Below are 21,970 nucleotides of genomic sequence, written 5' to 3' on the forward strand. Positions count from 1 at the left end.
GAATAGGTTGATGAAAACTGTACTAATTACGGGAAAACCGGAGTAGTTGGCAGGTATGCAATCCGCCATTTTCTCACTTTCGTCGGTGTTTTGTCGGAGGGTGTAACAACACGAACAGTTGCACCAGTGGCCCAAAGATGCGAAAGTGGCAAGAAATTGGACGAAATTTGTTCAAAATACGAGGCTGTGGGGAAAGCCGACAAAATGGTCAGTCGTTTGTTCCGCACACTTTACCGACGAAAGCTATGCTACGACAGAGATGGCAAGAATGAACCGAAGATGATCAAGACAAGAATATCGACCCTAGCTTCCCTGGCCTGCTGACATCAACTCCAAAACTGGACAGATCAGCTTTCAGGAAAAGAGAGCGGATGAGGGTATGTCTACAGAATATATTAATTGATGAAAACTTTATTCATTAGTCGCGGTTTTACGTAAATTATTATACATAAACTGTGTTTACCAATAATTTAGCTGAAAAACATTTATTTATTATTTTCAATAATTCGAGTACATTCGGGTAGTCTTGTGTAATGCAGTATTTTGTGTCTATTTAGGTATGGTTAACCTGAGTGCTGAAATCGTGGAAAAATATATGTTTTTAGTAGGGCTGCAGCTAACGATTATTTTTCTATCGATTAATCTATAGATTATTTTTTCGATTAATCGGTTAATCTATAGAGTATTTTTTCGATTAATCTATAGATTATTTTTCCTTTTACCGATTTTTTTTTTATTTAAAATGAAGAGGAAAAAATAAATGTAGGCCAGTTTTTTCAAAAGGCATGGCTTTTATTTACAAAAAAAAAAAGTATGGCCACTCAGCCAACATTGACAACAACATGACAAAATATTCTGTAACAATGTAAACATTTAAAACTTTTAACATTTAACAAAATTAAAAGTAGCTTATTTGCTTTTAATGTGCAAATATAAAAGTAAACATCCAGTGCAAATCTTAATATTCTGCAATAGTATAAGCATTTCAAAAGTAAAAGTATTGCTTATTTTGCTTTAAAATGTGCAAAAATAAAGATAAACATCCAATTCAAAAAAGTGCAAAACGGAAATATTCTGTAACAACAGTGTAAACATTTCAACAAAAGTAAAAGTATTGCTTATTTGCTAAAAATGTGCAAAAATAAAGATAAACATCCAATACAAAAAACTGCAAAACGAAATATTCTGTAACAGTGTAAACATTTCAACAAAAGTAAAACTTTTGCTTATTTTGCTTAATAACACAACAATGATAGTATGATTAAAGTGAAAGTTAATTGTTCGTTTGTACATAGTATACGTAATTGTTAATGTTGTAAAAGGTATTTGCACAACTAATTAACGTTAGCGTTAAAGAGGAGCGCGTCTTTGTAAACACTGAACAGGCACGCCAAACGCTCCTCTCAGAGCGAAACGGTGCTTTAGTTTATGAATTTACAACGCAGATACAAATTACACATTCATGTTTTTGTGTAATGATGACAACGTATACTCACGCGGACGATTGACTAGTTGATGGTGATGGCAAGAACGCTGCCGTTGTGCTGCTATGATAGGCCATTTCCGCTCGACACAGTGTGCATACAACAACATTATTAGCAGAGGTGGGTAGAGTAGCCAGAAATTGTACTCAAGTAAGAGTACTGTTACTTTAGAGATTTATTACTCAAGTAAAAGTAAGGAGTAGTCACCCAAATATTTACTTGAGTAAAAGTAAAAAGTATGTTGTGAAAAAACTACTCAAGTACTGAGTAACATACACACACATATCATATATATATATATATATATATATATATATATATATATATATATATATATATATATATGTGTATATATATATACACACACACACACACACACACACACACATATATATATATATATATATACATACATTGATATATACAGTATATAATTTATATTTATTTATTTTGCCGTTTTTGTTTACATGTTAAAGGTGTTTTAATAATTATACATGCATGTTTAACATATAGATTCCTTTCTTTCATGAAGACAAGAATATAAGTTGGTGTATTACCTGATTCTGATGACTTGCATTGATTGTAATCAGGAAGCAGTGCTGGTAACGTCCACGTTTTCAAATGGAGGAGAAAAAAAGTTCCTCCTTTCTGTCTAATACCACATGAAAGTGGTTGTTATTTGGCATCTTATTTGTCCACCTTCCATATTCGTTTTTATACCCTTTACAAGAAATACATTGGCGGCAAACTCCGTAGCTTGCTAGCTTGTTTGCGCTGGCTTTCGGAGACTCTTATTTTGAAAGCGCAGGCGCGATGGAGCGGGACTTTTATTGTGAAGACAGGAACTGTGCAGTCAGTCTTTACGGTTGAAATAAAAAAAGGGTCTTTTTTCCTTCACACTTTTGATTGATTGATTGGAACTTTTATTAGTAGATTGCACAGTACAGTACATATTCCGTACAATTGACCACTAAATGGTAACACCCGAAGTTAGCTCGGAGCCAGTCAGGTCATGTGACCCCTGGCTCTGTTTGATTGGTCCAACGTCACCAGTGACTGCATCTGATTGGTGGAACGAAGTGAAACGTCACCAGTAAGCAGAGGTGGGTAGTAACGCGCTACATTTACTCCGTTACATGTACTTGAGTAACTTTTGGGATAAATTGTACTTCTAAGAGTAGTTTTAATGCAACATACTTTTACTTTTACTTGAGTATATTTATAGAGAAGAAACGCTACTTTTACTCCGCTACTTTTATCTACATTCAGCTCGCTACTCGCTACTAATTTTTATCGATCTGTTAATGCACACTTTGTTTGTTTTGGTCTGTCAGACAGACCTTCATAGTGCCTGCGTTTCAACAAATACAGTCACTGGTGACGTTCACTCCGTTCCACCAATCAGATGCAGTCACTGGTGACGTTGGACCAATCAAACAGAGCCAGGGGTCACATGACCTGACTTAAACAAGTTGAAAAACTTATTGGGGTGTTACCATTTAGTGGTCAATTGTACGGAATATGTACTGTACTGTGCAATCCACTAATACAAGTTCCAATCAATCAATCAAAAGTGTGAAGGAAAAAAAGACCATTTTTTATTTCCCGTCAAAAGCCTAAAGACTGACTGCACAGTTCCTGTCTTCACAATAAAAGTGCCGCTCCATCGCGCCTGCGCTTTCAAAATAAGAGTCTCCGAAAGCCTGCGCAAACAAGCTAGCAAGCTACGGAGTTTGCCGCCAATGTATTTCTTGTAAAGTGTATAAAAACGAATATGGAAGCTGGACATATAAGATGCCAAAAACCAACCACTTTCATGTGGTATTGGACAGAAAGGAGGAACTTTTTTTCTCCTCCATTTGAAAACGTGGACGTTTGTCATCACTACTGTCTGATTCCAATCAATGCAAGTCATTAGAATCAGGTAATACACCAACTTATATTCTTGTCTTCATGAAAGAAAGGAATCTATATGTGTTAAACATGCATGTATATTCATTAAAACACTATTAACATGTAAACAAAAACGGCAAAAAATATATATATAAATTATATCTTGTATATATCAATGTATGTATACCGTATTTTCCGCACTATAAGGCGCACCTAAAAACCACAAATTTTCTCAAAAGCTAACAGTGCGCCTTATAACCCGGTGCGCTTTATTACGATTAATTTTCATAAAGTTTCGATCTCGCAACTTCGGTAAACAGCCGCCATCTTTTTTCCCGGTAGAACAGGAAGCGCTTCTTCTTCTACGCAAGCAACCGCCAAGGAAAGCACCCGCCCCCATAGAACAGGAAGCGCTTCACCCGCCCCCGGAAGAAGAAGAAAAAACGCGCGGATATCACCGTACGTTTCATTTCCTGTTTACATCTGTAAAGACCACAAAATGGCTCCTAATAAGCGATCCGGTTCATAAAAAGACGCAATCTCTCCATCCGCACACGGATTACTACCGTATTTCACAGCAACTGATATTCCTGTGAACCGCACTGTGGAACGGGAGCACGTACGGTGAATATTCGCACCACAGGGAATGAAGTCATCCTTCACTGTGGTTCTAGCTTGCCATGCTAACTTCCACTCATGGTGATATTCAAAAGGAAGACCTTGCCAAAAGAGACCTTTCCAGCCGGCGTCATCATAAAAGCTAACTCGAAGGGATGGATGGATGAAGAAAAGATGAGCGAGTGGTTAAGGGAAGTTTACGCGACGAGGCCGGGTGGCTTTTTTCACACAGCTCCGAAGGCGAACACACCTTCACTAAGACGGGCAGACAGCCTCGGACGACATACGCCAACATTTGCCAGTGGATCGTAAATGCTTGGGCAGATATTTCGGTCACAACTGTGGTCCGAGCTTTCCGGAAGGCAGGATTCACAGAACAACAGCGACACTGACTCCCGATGACTTCTACGAGACGGAACCGGCCATTTTGGATACCACGCTTGCGCAACTTTTCAATTCGGACACCGAAGACGAAGAATTCGAAGGATTTACGAATGAAGAATAACTTCAGAAGGTGAGCGCTATGTTTATTTTGTGTGTTGTGACATTAACGTTCGAGCAACATTATGTTACTATTGCTCTACACCATTTTGAATTTTACTATGTTTGTGATTGCACATTTGCGTACATTTTGGGACAGAGTTGTTAGAACGCTGGTTTTCAATATATTATTAAAGTTTGACTGAACTATCTGACTGTTTTTTTGACATTCACTTTAGCGCAGCGTTTTTTTGACATTCACTTTAGCGCAGCGTAGGCGCGGCTTTTAGTCCGGGGCGGCTTATTGGTGGACAAAATTATGAAATATGTAATTCATAGAAGGTGCGGCTAATAATCCGGTGCGCCTTATAGTGCGGAAAATACGGTATATATAAATAAATATATATATGTATATGTGTGTGTGTATATATGTATATATGTGTGTGTGTGTGTATGTATATATATATATATATATATATATATATATATATATATATATATATATATATATATATATATATATATATATGTATGTGTGGGGAAAAAATCACAAGACTATTTCATCTCTACAGGCCTGTTTCATGAGGGGGGGTACCCTCAATCGTCAGGAGATTTATATATATATATATATATATATATATATGATATGTGTGTGTATGTTACTCATCAGTTACTCAGTTCTTGAGTAGTTTTTTTACAACATACTTTTTACTTTTACTCAAGTAAATATTTGGGTGACTACTCCTTACTTTTACTTGAGTAATAAATCTCTAAAGTAACAGTACTCTTACTTGAGTACAATTTCTGGCTACTCTACCCACCTCTGCCAGTAAGGCAGGCACTATGAAGGTCTGTCTGACAGACCAAAACAAACAAAGCGTGCATTAACAGATCGACAAAAATTAGTAGCGAGTAGCGAGCTGAATGTAGATAAAAGTAGCGGAGTAAAAGTAGCGTTTCTTCTTAGGCCGTTTATTGAAATACTCCCACACTTTTGACGACTTTTGGCGTGCTTTTTTCCCCTCGCTCGCACCGCTCGCATCGTCTGCTTTGCGCTCCGCCATGACGGTAGTGTGACGTAAATATGCGACGCGTCGACGAACAAAAACGTCCTCGACGTATTTACATAACCGATGACGTCGACTACGTCGACGCGTCGTTTCAGCCCTAGTTTTAACCCTTCTGAAATTGTGATGTTCCCCTTTAAGAAATATTGATTCAATGGATCTGATTAGTTTGCTAGGTAACACAGGACCAACTGTGTGTTGTGACATTACTAACACTGCCTTCTGGAGGACTTAGGCACTCCCAATGAGCCAGTCAAGAAACAGAACCACACGATAAAGTATATTTTGTTGGAATCCAACTCCTTAACTTAGACTTCCTGCAGAGAAGGGATGTCCAAAAAGCATGTGTACTACGGTCTTACCATTGTAATCAGTGCGGCCGCGGCTGCAGTGCTGACTGACGTCCCTGGGACCTTACTGGTCGGGGACGTGCTCACATCAACGGCCACAATGAACCTTTTTCCCACTGGCTCCACATTCTGGAAAAGAACAGCTCAATTCAGCTAAAGGATGCTGTACTTGTTGCGTACCACTTACAAAGAAACTCTTGTAAAAAGCAAAGTCCAGGGCTTTGAGGATGTTGGCGTCGGGTTCCCATTTAGTTTTCCCCTCATAGCCTTGGCCTCGTTTGTAGTTTTCAGAAGCCAACTGGATGCTAAATGGGTGCACCTTTGCCTGGAGGAAAACAAGGATTACTGGCTACAAAACAGAAAAACAACTGTATGCCAACATGTAGCTTAAAAGGCCATACCTTTTTCAGCGCTGCCTCGCTGCGGAGTCTCTCACACAGCACTTCTGTTTCCGGACTACCAGGCTGAAGCACCTTTTTGAATGTCATTTTCCCCAGGATCTTTAGTGCTGATTGGAGAGGCATTTCCTTTAACAACGCTCGCCACACCTGGGGGGGTGACAAAGCTTTTCAGGTAGGGATGTACCAATCGGTATTGGACGATTTGCGCGAACAAGTAGACCATCACCATTGCTAATTACAAACCACATCCCCTCTGGCTGACACTATTTGTGGTCCCCCGGCTGACAAGTGGCTAGCAGCTAATCCTGTATCTCCATACACAGTGTGGAGCCACTCCTCTAAGTTAATAATTATCAAATAAACTGCATTTCTTAGTATCCCAAGTATCATTATCAAGTACTGGGGAAAGCCAGGAGCAGGCATGCTAATAGCCTGGCTACCCGCTAAGCTAGCTTGAAACAACACCATTAATGGGAAACTGCACATTTTGGGGGAATTTTGCATATCATTCACAATCATTATGAAAGACATGACAGACTTTTTTAATGGATTCTAAATATCAAATAAAAGTCTGCCAATGGTAGCTCCTTAATCCTTTATTTCGCCCATAAAAATCCAATAAATAACCATCCAACAACACTCCATTTACATTTGGTGACTTGAATATTAACAAGTGTTAGTGCTAACGCAGACGAACTATTTATAGTGATCACTTCCTGTGTCTCTATATTTACATCATGGAGTGGTCTGCTGCTTCCTCGCTTCCCTGCAAGTTTATTCTAGATCATCTCACCTGGACATGAGACGTCTGAGTACCGTATTTTCCGCACTATAAGGCGCACCTAAAAACCACAAATTTTCTCAAAAGCTGACAGTGCGCCTTATAACCCGGTGCGCTTTATATATGGATTAATATTAAGATTCATTTTCATAAAGTTTCGGTCTCGCAACTACGGTAAACAGCCGCCATCTTTTTTCCCCGTAGAAGAGGAAGTGCTTCTTCTTCTACGCAAGCAACCGCCAAGGTAAGCACCCGCCCCCATAGAACAGGAAGCGCTTCTTCTTCTACTGTAAGCAACCACCCGCCCGCGTAGAAGAAGAAGAAGCGCGCGGATATTACATTTTCCTTTGTGTGTTTACATCTGTAAAGACCACAAAATGGCTCCTACTAAGCGACAGGGATCCGGTTCATGAAAAGACGCAATCTCTCCATCCGCACACGGATTACTATTTCACAGCAACTGCCTAAAGACTTTCAAGAAAAGCTGGCTACTTTCCGTGCATATTGTAAAAACAAGATAGCTGAAAAAAAGATCCGGCCAGAGAACATTATCAACATGGACGAGGTTCCACTGACTTTTGATATTCCTGTGAACCGCATTGTGGATACAACGGGAGCACGTACGGTGAATATTCGCACCACAGGGAATGAGAAGTCATCCTTCACTGTGGTTCTAGCTTGCCATGCTAATGGCCAGAAACTTCCACCCATGGTGATATTCAAAAGGAAGACCTTGCCAAAAGAGACCTTTCCAGCCGGCGTCATCATAAAAGCTAACTCGAAGGGATGGATGGATGAAGAAAAGATGAGCGAGTGGTTAAGGTAAGTTTACGCGAAGAGGCCGGGTGGCTTTTTTCACGCAGCTCCGTCCATGTTGATATACGACTCCATGCGCGCCCACATCACGCTGGTTTTTAATATATTATTAAAGTTTGACTGACCTATCTGACTGTTTTTTTGACATTCCTTTAGCGCAGTTAGATGCGGCTTATAACACGGGGCGTCTTATAGGTGGACAAAGTTTTGAAATATGCCGTTCATTGAAGGCGCGGCTTATAACCCAGGGCGCCTTATGGTGCGGAATATACGGTAGGTATTCTGACAAGTTGGTACACTTTGACTGCCATTTAGGACCTGAAACTGGCGACGACAACATGAAAAGACCCCTTTTCTTCGCAAGGATTATGGAGACATTCTTCATCGAAACGGGAAAACATGAACATCCGAGCAGTTGGCATCCTAATGACAGCAGACATTGTACAGTAAGTGATGTTTTATCATGTTTGTTGGCTCTCAAAGTCTGCAGTGAGTAATAATCAGCGATGAAGAAAAAAACAAAAAACTGTGATGGATTTTTGAAATGAATGCTCTGTGTACACTTAAAATGACCAAAAGACGTAAATATTAAATGTTATTATGAACGTTACTACATGACATATACTTACATCATGTATATATTACATGTTATTATGAATGTTACTACATGACTTATATACTTACATCATGTATATATTACATGTTATTATGAATGTTACTACATGACATATATACTTACATCATGTGTATATTACATGTTTTTATGAATGTTACTACATGACATATATACTTACATCATGTATATATTACATGTTATGAATGTTACTACATGATTTATATACTTACATCATGTATATATTACATGTTATTATGAATGTTACTACATTACATATATAATTACATCATGTATATATTACATGTTATTATGAATGTTACTACATGACATATACTTACATCATGTGTATATTACATGTTATTATGAATGTTACTACATGACATACTTACATCATGTATATATTAAATGTTATTATGAATGTTACTACATGACATATATACTTACATCATGTATATATTACATGTTATTATGAATGTTACTACATGACATACTTACATCATGTATATATTAAATGTTATTATGAATGTTACATGACATATACTTACATCATGTATACATTACATGTTATTATGAATGTTACTACATGACATATATACTTAACATCATGTGTATATTACATGTTATTATGAATGTTACTACATGACGTATATACTTACATCATGTATATATTACATGTTATTATGAATGTTACTACATGACATATATACTTACATCATGTATATATTACATGTTATTATGAATGTTACTACATGACATATATACTTACATCATGTATATATTACATGTTATTATGAATGTTACTACATGACATATATACTTACATCATGTATATATTACATGTTATTATGAATGTTACTACATGACATACAGTGGGGCAAAAAAGTATTTAGTCAGCCACCGATTGTGCAAGTTCTCCCACTTAAAATGATGACAGAGGTCTGTAATTTTCATCATGGGTACACTTCAACTGTGAGAGACAGAATGTGAAAAAAAAATCCAGGAATTCACATTGTAGGATTTTTAAAGAATGTATTTGTAAATTATGGTGGAAAATAAGTATTTGGTCAGTAACAAAAATTCAACTCAATACTTTGTAATATAACCTTTGTTGGCAATAACAGAGGTCAAAAGATTACTATAGGTCTTTACCAGGTTTGCACACACAGTAGCTGGTATTTTGGCCCATTCCTCCATGCAGATCTTCTCGAGAGCAGTGATGTTTTAGGGCTGTCGCCGAGCAACACGGACGTTCAACTCCCTCCACAGATTTTCTATGGGGTTGAGGTCTGGAGACTGGCTAGGCCACTCCAGGACTTTCAAATGCTTCTTACAGAGCCACTCCTTCGTTGCCCGGGCGGTGTGTTTGGGATCATTGTCATGCTGGAAGACCCAGCCACGTTTCATCTTCAAAGCTCTCACTGATGGAAGGAGGTTTTGGCTCAAAATCTCTCGAGACATGGCCCCCATTCATTCTTTCCTTAACACGGATCAGTCGTCCTGTCCCCTTAGCAGAAAAACAGCCCCAAAGCATGATGTTTCCACCCCCATGCTTCACAGTAGGTCTGGTGTTCTTGTGATGCAACTCAGTATTCTTCTTCCTCCAAACACGACGAGTTGAGTTTATACCAAAAAGTTCTATTTTGGTTTCATCTGACCACATGACATTCTCCCAATCCTCTGCTGTATCATCCATGTGCTCTCTGGCAAACTTCAGACGGGCCTGGACATGCACTGGCTTAAGCAGGGGGACACGTCTGGCACTGCAGGATTTGATTCCCTGTTGGCGTAGTGTGTTACTGATGGTAACCTTTGTTACTTTGGTCCCAGCTCTCTGCAGGTCATTCACCAGGTCCCCCCGTGTGGTTCTGGGATTTTTGCTCACTGTTGTCATGATCATTTTGACCCCACGGGATGAGATCTTGCGTGGAGCCCCAGATCGAGGGAGATTATCAGTGGTCTTGTATGTCTTCCATTTTCTGATAATTGCTCCCACAGTTGATTTTCTAACACCAAGCTGCTTGCCTATTGTAGATTCACTCTTCACAGTCTGGTGCAGGTCTACAATTCTTTTCCTGGTGTCCTTTGACAGCTCTTTGGTCTTGGCCATAGTGGAGTTTGGAGTCTGACTGTTTGAGGCTGTGGACAGGTGTCTTTTATACAGATAATGAGTTCAAACAGGTGCCATTAATACAGGTAACGAGTGGAGGGCAGAAGAGCTTCTTAAAGAAGAAGTTACAGGTCTGTGAGAGCCAGAGATCTTCCTTGTTTGAAGTGACCAAATACTTATTTTCCACCATAATTTACAAATAAATTCTTTAAAATTCCTACAATGTGAATTCCTGGATTTTTTTTCACATTCTGTCTCTCACAGTTGAAGTGTACCGATGATGAAAATTACAGACCTCTGTCTTCATTTTAAGTGGGAGAACTTGCACAATCGGTGGCTGACTAAATACTTTTTTGCCCCACTGTATATACTTACATCATGTATATATTACATGTTATTATGAATGTTACTACATGACATATATACTTACATCATGTATATATTACATGTTATTATGAATGTTACTACATGACATATATACTTACATCATGTATATATTACATGTTATTATGAATGTTACTACATGACATATATACTTACATCATGTATATATTACATGTTATTATGAATGTTACTACATGACATATACTTACATCATGTGTATATTACATGTTATTATGAATGCTACTACATGACATACTTACATCATGTGTATATTACATGTTATTATGAATGTTACTACATGACATACTTACATTATGTATACGGTATATTAAATGTTATTATGAATGTTACTACATGACAAATACTTACATCATGTATATATTACATGTTATTATGAATGTTACTACTTGACATATATACTTACATCATGTATATATTACATGTTATTATGAATGTTACTACATGACATATATACTTACATCATGTATATATTACATGTTATTATGAATGTTACTACATGACATATATACTTACACATGTTTTGATTTTTCTATACATTCTAAGTCGTAAAACACGGTCAGTACAAGGTGGCTAACAAAGAAAGCTAATGGAGTGCACTATTGTCCCAGAAAACTTTCTAAAAAACACAAACAATACTCCATTTACATGCCATGACCTGAATATTAACAATATTGTTATTATAAGTGCTAACAGAGAGGAACTACCTTTAGCAACGCTGTGATCACAGAGAGCTAACTAGCTTATGCTGCTATATTGAGCTGCTGCATGGCCTCCGAGTTGGTGAAAGTTAATTCTAGATGACAAATCATGTCTCTCACCCGGATAGTAAAAGGCTGTGGACATAAACCCACAAGTTGGTCAACTTTGACACCCAACTTAGACCCGGAGATGGCCAGAAAGACACGAAAATACTTGTTTGGGGCACATTCTTTTACCCTTTGTGAGGATAATGATGAATTGTTCATGTAAACAGGAGGATATACCGTATTTTCCGCACCATAAGGCGCCCTGGGTTATAAGCCGCGCCTTCAATGAACGGCATATTTCAAAACTTTGTCCACCTATAAGCCGCCCCGTGTTGTAAGCCGCATCTAACTGCGCTAAAGGAATGTCAAAAAAACAGTCAAATAGGTCAGTCAAACTTTAATAATGTATTAAAACCAGCGTGATGTGGGCGCGCATGGAATCGTATATCAACATGGACGAAGCTGCGTGAAAAAAGCCACCCGGCCTCTTCGCGTAAACTTAAACTTACCTTAACCACTCGCTCATCTTTTCTTCATCCATCCCTTCGAGTTAGCTTTTATGATGACGCCGGCTGGAAAGGTCTCTTTTGGCAAGGTCTTCCTTTTGAATATCACCATGGGTGGAAGTTTCTGGCCATTAGCATGGCAAGCTAGAACCACAGTGAAGGATGACTTCTCATTCCCTGTGGTGCGAATATTCACCGTACGTGCTCCCGTTGTATCCACAGTGCGGTTCACAGGAATATCAGTTGCTGTGAAATAGTAATCCGTGTGCGGATGGAGAGATTGCGTCTTTTCATGAACCGGATCCCTGTCGTTTAGTAGGAGCCATTTTGTGGTCTTTACAGATGTAAACACACAAAGGAAATGAAACGTACGTAATATCCGCGCGCTTTTTCTTCTTCTACGCGGGCGGGTGGTTGCTTACAGTAGAAGAAGAAGCGCTTCCTGTTCTATGGGGGCGGGTGCTTACCTTGGCGGTTGCTTGCGTAGAAGAAGAAGCGCTTCCTGTTCTACCGGGAAAAAAGATGGCGGCTGTTTACCGTAGTTACGAGACCGAAACTTTATGAAAATGAATCTTAATATTTATCCATATATAAAGCGCACCGGGTTATAAGGCGCACTGTCAGCTTTTGAGAAAATTTGTGGTTTTTAGGTGCGCCTTATAGTGCGGAAAATACGGTAAACGTCTTTATCCCAGTGAGAGCAGACATTGTACAGTAAGTGGTTGTTTTATAATGTTTGTATATCTTGTTTAGCACTTAGCAATACTGCTACATGATGCTTAGGTCTGTTGCTGAAGGAAAAAGCAAGCGTCTGGTGAAATGAATACGCCGCAGTACGCTTAAAATGACCAAAATACGTAAATATTACATGAATGTGTCTGCTACTAAATTACATATATGCTTATAGCATGTAGGTTGTATTTTAGTGTGCTTTATAGGCTGGTGTATAAAAAAGAAAAAGCTGTGTTTTCATCTTATATAAGGATTTTGAAGGATAGACAAAATAAGTGCAGCTCCCCTTTAACCTGCATGTGATGTACAAACATCAATAAATACAGAAGAAGAAGGTCCTTGTAGCAATCCTATACTCTTCTAGGTGCCTTAGTGGAGCAAATTAAGTCTTCAGAAGCTTTGAGGGAACAATTTGAGCGGAAGCGTTCAGTACAATGAAATAACGCAAACACGTACTCACCGATTTGGACTTGAGGTGGTCTGTAAGAAGCTGCTCTCTCTCCAAGTTGTGTTCCTCAATCAAAGTAATGACCTCCGTTTCATCACAACTGTGCCTGGCCTTCTCCACCACTTCCAGATAGGACAGCACCTTGGACACCTCATCCGAGTTGTCTTTGTCGGCGTATGCCACTTGGACATCTTTCCATTCCTTTGTTACATACTGGCAGATCAGGGCAATAGCTGGAAGAAACACGGCATAGTAAACAAACTGTGCGACAAGCTCATAAAAATACCACATCCAACATAGTTGGTATCATCAGCTTCTTTGCAAAGTCATCAATCAGCTTGTATAACTAGATGAGGCTAGTTTGAATGTCCAGGATGAGTGGAATGTGTTGATGTTGGAATGCTTTGAATAGCTTGAAAAATGTGGGAATTGTCCCATTCATTTCAATGGGAACTTCCTGGAAATTTGGGAATTTGGGAAAAGCGGGATTTAAAAAAAAAAACGGAGCATGAATGTCCTGAATAAGCTGAATTGGTTGGTGTTGGAATCGTTTATATTGGTCAAGAAATGTTGAAGTAGTAACAGTTTTTTAATTAAGAAATGGTATTACGAAATTTCTGAAAAACCGGGAAATGTTCAAGTTCTTAAACCAACTTGTTTTTTTGTCCTGACTAAGAAGAATGTTTAAACAGTGGAACACTTGAAGTGAGTTGAAAAATGTGAAAGGAGTCATCACACTGAAAAAGGTTGGCAATAAGGTTAGAAAAACAACAGGAATTTCTGGAAATGTGTTGAACTTGGAAAAATGGATGTTTGAATTTCCAGGATGAGTTTATTGTGTTGAAGGTGGAATGCTTTGAAGCAGTTGAAAAATGGATGATTAATTTTGAATGAGGAAAATGTCCCTAAAAATTGGAATTTATAGGAAATTCAGGAATTTTTTTTAATAATTAATGAAGCAGAGCACACAATTCCTGACCAGGCTGAATATTTTCAAGTTGGAACGGTTCGAATCGGATGAAAAATGTGGGAGTTGTGGAACTTTGAAAAATGTCCCACTCTTTTCATGGGAATTTAATGGAAATTTGGGAATTTTGGGAAAAGCGGGATTTTTTTGAAAATAATTAGGCGCATGAATGTCCTGAATGAGCTGAATTGGTTGGTGTTGGAATTGTTTAAATCGGTCAAGAAATGTTAAAGTAGAAACAGTTTTTAATTGAAAAATGGTATTATGGAATTTTGGGAAAAAACAAGACATTTTCAAGTTCTTAGACCAACTTGTTTTTTTGTCCTGACTAAGAGGAATGTTTAGACAGTGGAACGCTTGAAGTGGGTTGAAAATGTGAAAGGAGTCATCACACTAAAAAAGGTTGGAATTAAGGTTAGAATTTTTTTTTCTCCTGGAAATGTGTTGAACTTGGAAAAATAGTTGTTTGAATTTCCAGGATGAGTTTAATGTGTTGAAGGTGGAATGGTTTGAATCGGTTGAAAAATGTGGAAATGGTGGAAGTTTGAAAAATGGCCAATTCATTTTGAATGGGGAAAATTTCCCTAAAAACTGGTAATTCTAGGAAATCCGGGAATATTTTTTTTAATTATTGGAGAGCACACAATTCCTGATCAGGCTGAATATTTTGAAGATGAAACGGTTTGAATCGGATAAAAAATGTGGGTGTTGTGGAACTTTGAAAAATGTCCCATTCATTTCAATGGGAATTTCATGGAAATTTGGGAATTTCGGGAAAAGCGTGAATTAAAAAAAAATGCTAAAACATTTGAATGTTCTGAATAAGTTCAAATGGTTGGGGTTGGAATTTTTCAAATCGGTCGAGAAATGTTGAAGTAGAAACATTTTTAACTGAGAAATGGTATTACGGAATTCCTGGAATTTCGGGAAAACCGGGAATTTTTCCAGTTCAAAAAGAAACTTTATTTTTTGTCCTGATTAAGAGGAATGTTTTGACAGTGCAAAGGTTGAAAAATGTAGGAGTAGTCAACAGAAATAAGGGTGAAAAAAGGGTTTGAAAAAACGGGAATTCCTGGAATTTTTTTGAGTTATAAAAATGGTTGTTTGAATGTCCAGGATGAGTGGAATATGTTGAAGGTGGAATGGTTTGAATCGGTTGAAAAATGTGGAAATGGGGGAAGTTTGAAAAATGGGCAATTCATTTTGAATGGGGAAAATGTCCTTAAAAACTGGGAATTCTGGGTAATCCGGGAATTGTTTTTAGAATTATTGGAGAGCACACAACAGGATGAATATTTTAAATATGGAACAGTTTGAATCGGATAAAAATTGTGGGTGTTGTGGAACTTTGAAAAATGTCCCATTCATTTCAATGGGAATTTCATGGAAATTTGGTAATTTTCGTAAAAAACGGGAATTCCTGGAATTTTTAGAACTTGGAAAATTGGTTGTTCAAATGTCCAGAATGAGTGGAATATGTTGAAGGTGGAATGGTTTGAATATGTTGAAAAATATGGAAATGGTGGAAGTTTGAAAAATGGGCAATTTATTTTGATTGGGAAAAATGTCCCAGAAAACCTGGGATTCTGGGAATTTTTGGAATCCCTCAAGGGAAAGCCCACGGTTCCCGAATAGACTGAACTGTTTGAAGTTGGAACGTTTTGAATCGGGTGAAAAATGTGGAAAGTAGAACGCGCCAAAATATGGAGAAGAAGAAGAAGAATTGGAGCATTGACCAGTGTTGGGACTAACGCCGTTAGTTTCGGCGGTAACTAGTAATCTAACGCGTTATTTTTTTATAGTCAGTAACTCAGTTACCGTTACTACATGATGCGTTACTGCGTTATTTTACGTTATTTTTTATGTAGTATCGGCTAGAAACTGAGGATCTGAGTGTGTTTTATTCCAGCGAAGCAGAGACGTACTTCTGATTCTTCCTCTGCGCTCTCTGTGTGTGCGTGTGACTGTGTGTCTGAGTGTGGGAAGGGGAGGGGAGGGCAGGGGAGGGGGGTGCGCAATACAACCGTTGGCCAACAAAAAAGTAACCACAGAACACTATACGACTATACGGTATAGTGTTCTGTGGTTACTTTTTGGTTGGCCAAGCGGACGTGACGACAGGCTGTCCCCACTCAGATCCGCACAGACCGGGAGGGGGCGTGCCTTAAGTCCGGCTGGAAATCGGCAGAAATTTGGAGAATGGTTGTCCCAGGGAGAGGCAGTGAAATTCGGGAGGGTTGGCAAGTATGAGATATTCTCACTTCTTTTCTTTTGTCGAGCACAATTTAGTTAAATGTAAGTTGTGTCTTGGATCAAAGATCCCGTCTACTGCCCAAAACAACAATTCAAATCTGCCTGGTTAGGCTCTGAGTATGTCACGTGTGCCTTCCTTGGGTGAAGCCAGCTTTACAGCTATGTTGTTGATTGATTGATCGATTGAAACTTTTATTAGTAGATTGCACAGTACAGTACATATTCCGTACACTTGACCACTAAATGGTAACACCCAAATAAGTTTTTTAACTTGTTTAAGTCGGGGTCCAGATACAGATATATACTATCAAATATATACTAACATCATAATACAGTCATCACACAAGATAATCATCAGGGTATATACATTGAATTATTTACATTATTTACAATCCGGGGTGTGGGATATGGAGGGGGGGAGGGGTTAGGTTTGGTTGGTCTCAACACTTCAGTCATCAACAATTGCATCATCAGAGAAATGGACATTGAAACAGTGTAGGACTGACTTGGTAGGATATGTACAGCAAGTAGTGGACACAGAGAGAGAGATCAGAAAGTATAAGAAAAAGTGTCTACATTTGATTATTTATAATCCGAAGAGGTATTATGTGGAAGGGAGGGTGTTAGTTTAGGGTTGTAGTTGCCTGGAGGTGTTCTTTTAGTGCGGTTTTGAAGGAGGATAGAGATGCCCTTTCTTTTACACCTGTTGGGAGTGCATTCCATATTGAAGTGGCATAGAAAGAGAATGAGTTAAGACCTTTATTAGTTCGGAATTTGGGTTTAACGTGGTTAGTGTTAGTGTTATTATGCTGTTTGTTACTTATGTATGTTATGTTGCAGCTATTTAAAATAGTTTTGTCAATTTGTTCTGGCTTGAAATAAATTGGCCCTTTGAAACATATCTTTGTCTTTGTGTGTTGTATGTAGAGCACATTGCTTAGCAGAGTTCAGTGATGCAAATGTATGTCAAGTTGATCAACACATTGTATTATTGTCCAGTGCAATAACAGTACTGAAATGAAGGCTAAAAGGGCATTAATGGGAGCTTTAAAAAAAAAAAGTAGAAGAACTAAATAGTTACTTTTCACAGTAACGCATTACTTTTTGGTGTAAGTAACTGAGTTAGTAACTGAGTTACTTTTGAAATAAAGTAACTAGTAACTGTAACTAGTTACTGTTTTTCAGTAACTAACCCAACACTGGCATTGACACAATAAAATCCAGTTGGGTTAGGTTCTTCTTCCTTGGACCACTAACTAGTGGCATGACCCAACGAGTTGGGTTAGGTTCTTCTTCCTTGGACCACTAACTAGTGGACTGAACCAACAAGTTGGGTTAGGTTATTCTTCCTTGGACCACTAACTAGTGGCATGAACCAACAAGTTGGGTTAGGTTCTTCTTCCTTGGACCACTAACCAGTGGACTGAACCAACAAGTTGGGTTAGGTTCTTCTTCCTTGGACCACTAACTAGTGGACTGTACTATAGAAAGTATTTCAATGGTTGAAATCTGCACTTTTGAGTGTTCTAGGAGTTATTAGGGTCATCTAGGTCACAGCAGCTCAGAGCAGGAACAAAGCAGAGTGGGCGGGGCTTGTTTTCAGCCCCAAACACATGTTGGGGAAGCAGATTTGTACAACAAATGTCTGCATAAAAGTGATACTATATCATATTGTAGGTGTTTATTACACTTTGCATTCATATTTTGCTGGGTGTTACATTGTTGTTGTGTTTTGCTTGATTGTAAAAGATACACAACTATGGAGGAGCTGCTCTTAAATATGTTGTTAATATTCAGTCTTTTATCGTCCATAGTTAATATTGTAAATCCCACTTTCTTTATTTTCATGTACATTTTTGGGTGTCCCATTCAGTAAAAATAACGTTAAAATTCCATTCCGTTTTTTTTAGGTGGTCTGTCATAACTTTTTTAGAACTCTATGGGACATTGTGACTTTTGCTATTAGTGTTCCTGGAAAAAAAGGCAGCCAAACACACATACTGTACATCTAAATGTGTATATATCATTTATACACACATACTGTACATCTAAATGTGTATATATCATTTATACACACATACAGTACATCTAAATGTGTATATATCATTTATACACACATACTGTACATCTAAATGTGTATATCATTTACCGTATACACACATACTGTACATCTAAATGTGTGTATATCATTTATACACACATACTGAACATCTAAATGTGTATATATCATTTATACACACATACTGTACATCTAAATGTGTATATATCATTTATACACACATACTATACATCTAAATGTGTATATATCATTTATACACACATACTATACATCTAAATGTGTATATATCATTTATACACACATACTATACATCTAAATGTGTATATATCATTTATACACACATACTGAACATCTAAATGTGTATATATCATTTATACACACATACTGTACTTCTAAATGTGTATATATCATTTATACACACATACTGTACATCTAAATGTGTATATATCATTTATACACACATACTATACATCTAAATGTGTATATATCATTTATACACACATCCTATACATCTAAATGTGTGTATATCATTTATACACACATACTGTACATCTAAATGTGTGTATATCATTTATACACACATACTGTACATCTAAATGTGTATATATCATTTATACACACATACTGTACATCTAAATGTGTATATATCATTTATACACATACTATACAGCTAAATGTGTATATATCATTTATACACACATACTGAACATCTAAATGTGTATATATCATTTATACACACATACTGTACATCTAAATGTGTATATATCATTTATACACACATACTGAACATCTAAATGTGTATATATCATTTATACACACATACTGTACTTCTAAATGTGTATATATCATTTATACACACATACTGTACATCTAAACGTGTATATATCATTTATACACACATACTATACATCTAAATGTGTATATATCATTTATACACACATACTATACATCTAAATGTGTATATATCATTTATACACACATACTATACATCTAAATGTGTATATATCATTTATACACACATACTGAACATCTAAATGTGTATATATCATTTATACACACATACTGTACTTCTAAATGTGTGTATATCATTTATACACACATACTGTACATCTAAACGTGTATATATCATTTATACACACATACTATACATCTAAATGTGTATATATCATTTATACACACATACTATACATCTAAATGTGTATATATCATTTATACACACATACTGTACATCTAAATGTGTATATATCATTTATACACACACATACTGTACATCTAAATGTGTATATATCATTTATACACCCATACTGTACATCTAAATGTGTATATATCATTTATACACACATACTGTACATCTAAATGTGTATATATCATTTATACACACATACTGTACATCTAAATGTGTATATATTATTTATACACACATACTGTACATCTAAATGTGTATATATCATTTATATACACATACTGTACATCTAAATGTGTATATATTATTTATACACACATACTGTACATCTAAATGTGTATATATCATTTATACACACATACTGTACATCTAAAAGTGTATATATCATTTATACACACATACTATACATCTAAATGTGTATATATCATTTATACACACATACTATACATCTAAATGTGTATATATCATTTATACACACATACTATACATCTAAATGTGTATATATCATTTATACACACATACTGAACATCTAAATGTGTATATATCATTTATACACACATACTATACATCTAAATGTGTATATATCATTTATACACACATACTATACATCTAAATGTGTATATATCATTTATACACACATACTATACATCTAAATGTGTATATATCATTTATACACACATACTGAACATCTAAATGTGTATATATCATTTATACACACATACTATACATCTAAATGTGTATATATCATTTATACACACATACTATACATCTAAATGTGTATATATCATTTATACACACATACTATACATCTAAATGTGTATATATCATTTATACACACATACTATACATCTAAATGTGTATATATCATTTATACACACATACTATACATCTAAATGTGTATTTATCATTTATACACACATACTGTACATCTAAATGTGTATATATCATTTATACACACATACTATACATCTAAATGTGTATATACCATTTATACACACATACTGTACATCTAAATGTGTATATATCATTTATACACACATACTGTACATCTAAATGTGTATATATCATTTATACACACATACTATACATCTAAATGTGTATATATCATTTATACACACATACTGTACATTTAAATGTGTATACATCATTTATACACACACTGTACATCTAAATGTGTATATATCATTTATACACACATACTGTACATCTAAATGTGTATATATCATTTATACACACACATACTGTACATCTAAATGTGTATATATCATTTATACACACATACTGTACATCTAAATGTGTATATATCATTTATACACACATACTGTACATCTAAATGTGTATATATCATTTATACACACATACTGTACATCTAAATGTGTATATATTATTTATACACACATACTGTACATCTAAATGTGTATATATCATTTATACACACATACTGAACATCTAAATGTGTATATATCATTTATACACACATACTGTACATCTAAATGTGTATATCATTTATACACACATACTGTACATCTAAATGTGTATATATCATTTATACACACATCCTATACATCTAAATGTGTGTATATCATTTATACACACATACTGTACATCTAAATGTGTATATATCATTTATACACACATACTGAACATCTAAATGTGTATATATCATTTATACACACATACTATACATCTAAATGTGTATATATCATTTATACACACATACTGTACATCTAAATGTGTATATCATTTATACACACATACTGTACATCTAAATGTGTATATATCATTTATACACACATCCTATACATCTAAATGTGTGTATATCATTTATACACACATACTATACATCTAAATGTGTATATATCATTTATACACACATACTGTACATCTAAATGTGTATATCATTTATACACACATACTATACATCTAAATGTGTATATATCATTGATACACACATACTGTACATCTAAATGTGTATATATCATTTATACACACATCCTATACATCTAAATGTGTGTATATCATTTATACACACATACTGTACATCTAAATGTGGATATA

The 21,970-nt window shown here is 36.3% G+C and overlaps 1 protein-coding gene across 2 annotated transcripts in view; it reads right to left on the reverse strand.

The window, feature by feature from the left end:
* The window catches only part of ro60 (Ro60, Y RNA binding protein), a 48,058-nt gene that overhangs the window by 7,374 nt on the left and 18,714 nt on the right, over window positions 1–21,970 (reverse strand). For both annotated transcript variants that reach the window (XM_061930896.2, XM_061930895.2), the window contains exons 3-6: window positions 13,463–13,683; window positions 6,294–6,440; window positions 6,080–6,217; window positions 5,905–6,021 (exon numbers count right to left, since the gene is read on the reverse strand). In XM_061930896.2, coding sequence (XP_061786880.2) covers window positions 5,905–6,021; window positions 6,080–6,217; window positions 6,294–6,440; window positions 13,463–13,683 — 623 coding nt within the window. The remainder of the gene's footprint in view (window positions 1–5,904; window positions 6,022–6,079; window positions 6,218–6,293; window positions 6,441–13,462; window positions 13,684–21,970) is intronic.

The sequence above is a fragment of the Nerophis lumbriciformis genome, linkage group LG37, assembly GCF_033978685.3.
Source record: "Nerophis lumbriciformis linkage group LG37, RoL_Nlum_v2.1, whole genome shotgun sequence".
Lineage (NCBI taxonomy): Eukaryota > Metazoa > Chordata > Actinopteri > Syngnathiformes > Syngnathidae > Nerophis > Nerophis lumbriciformis.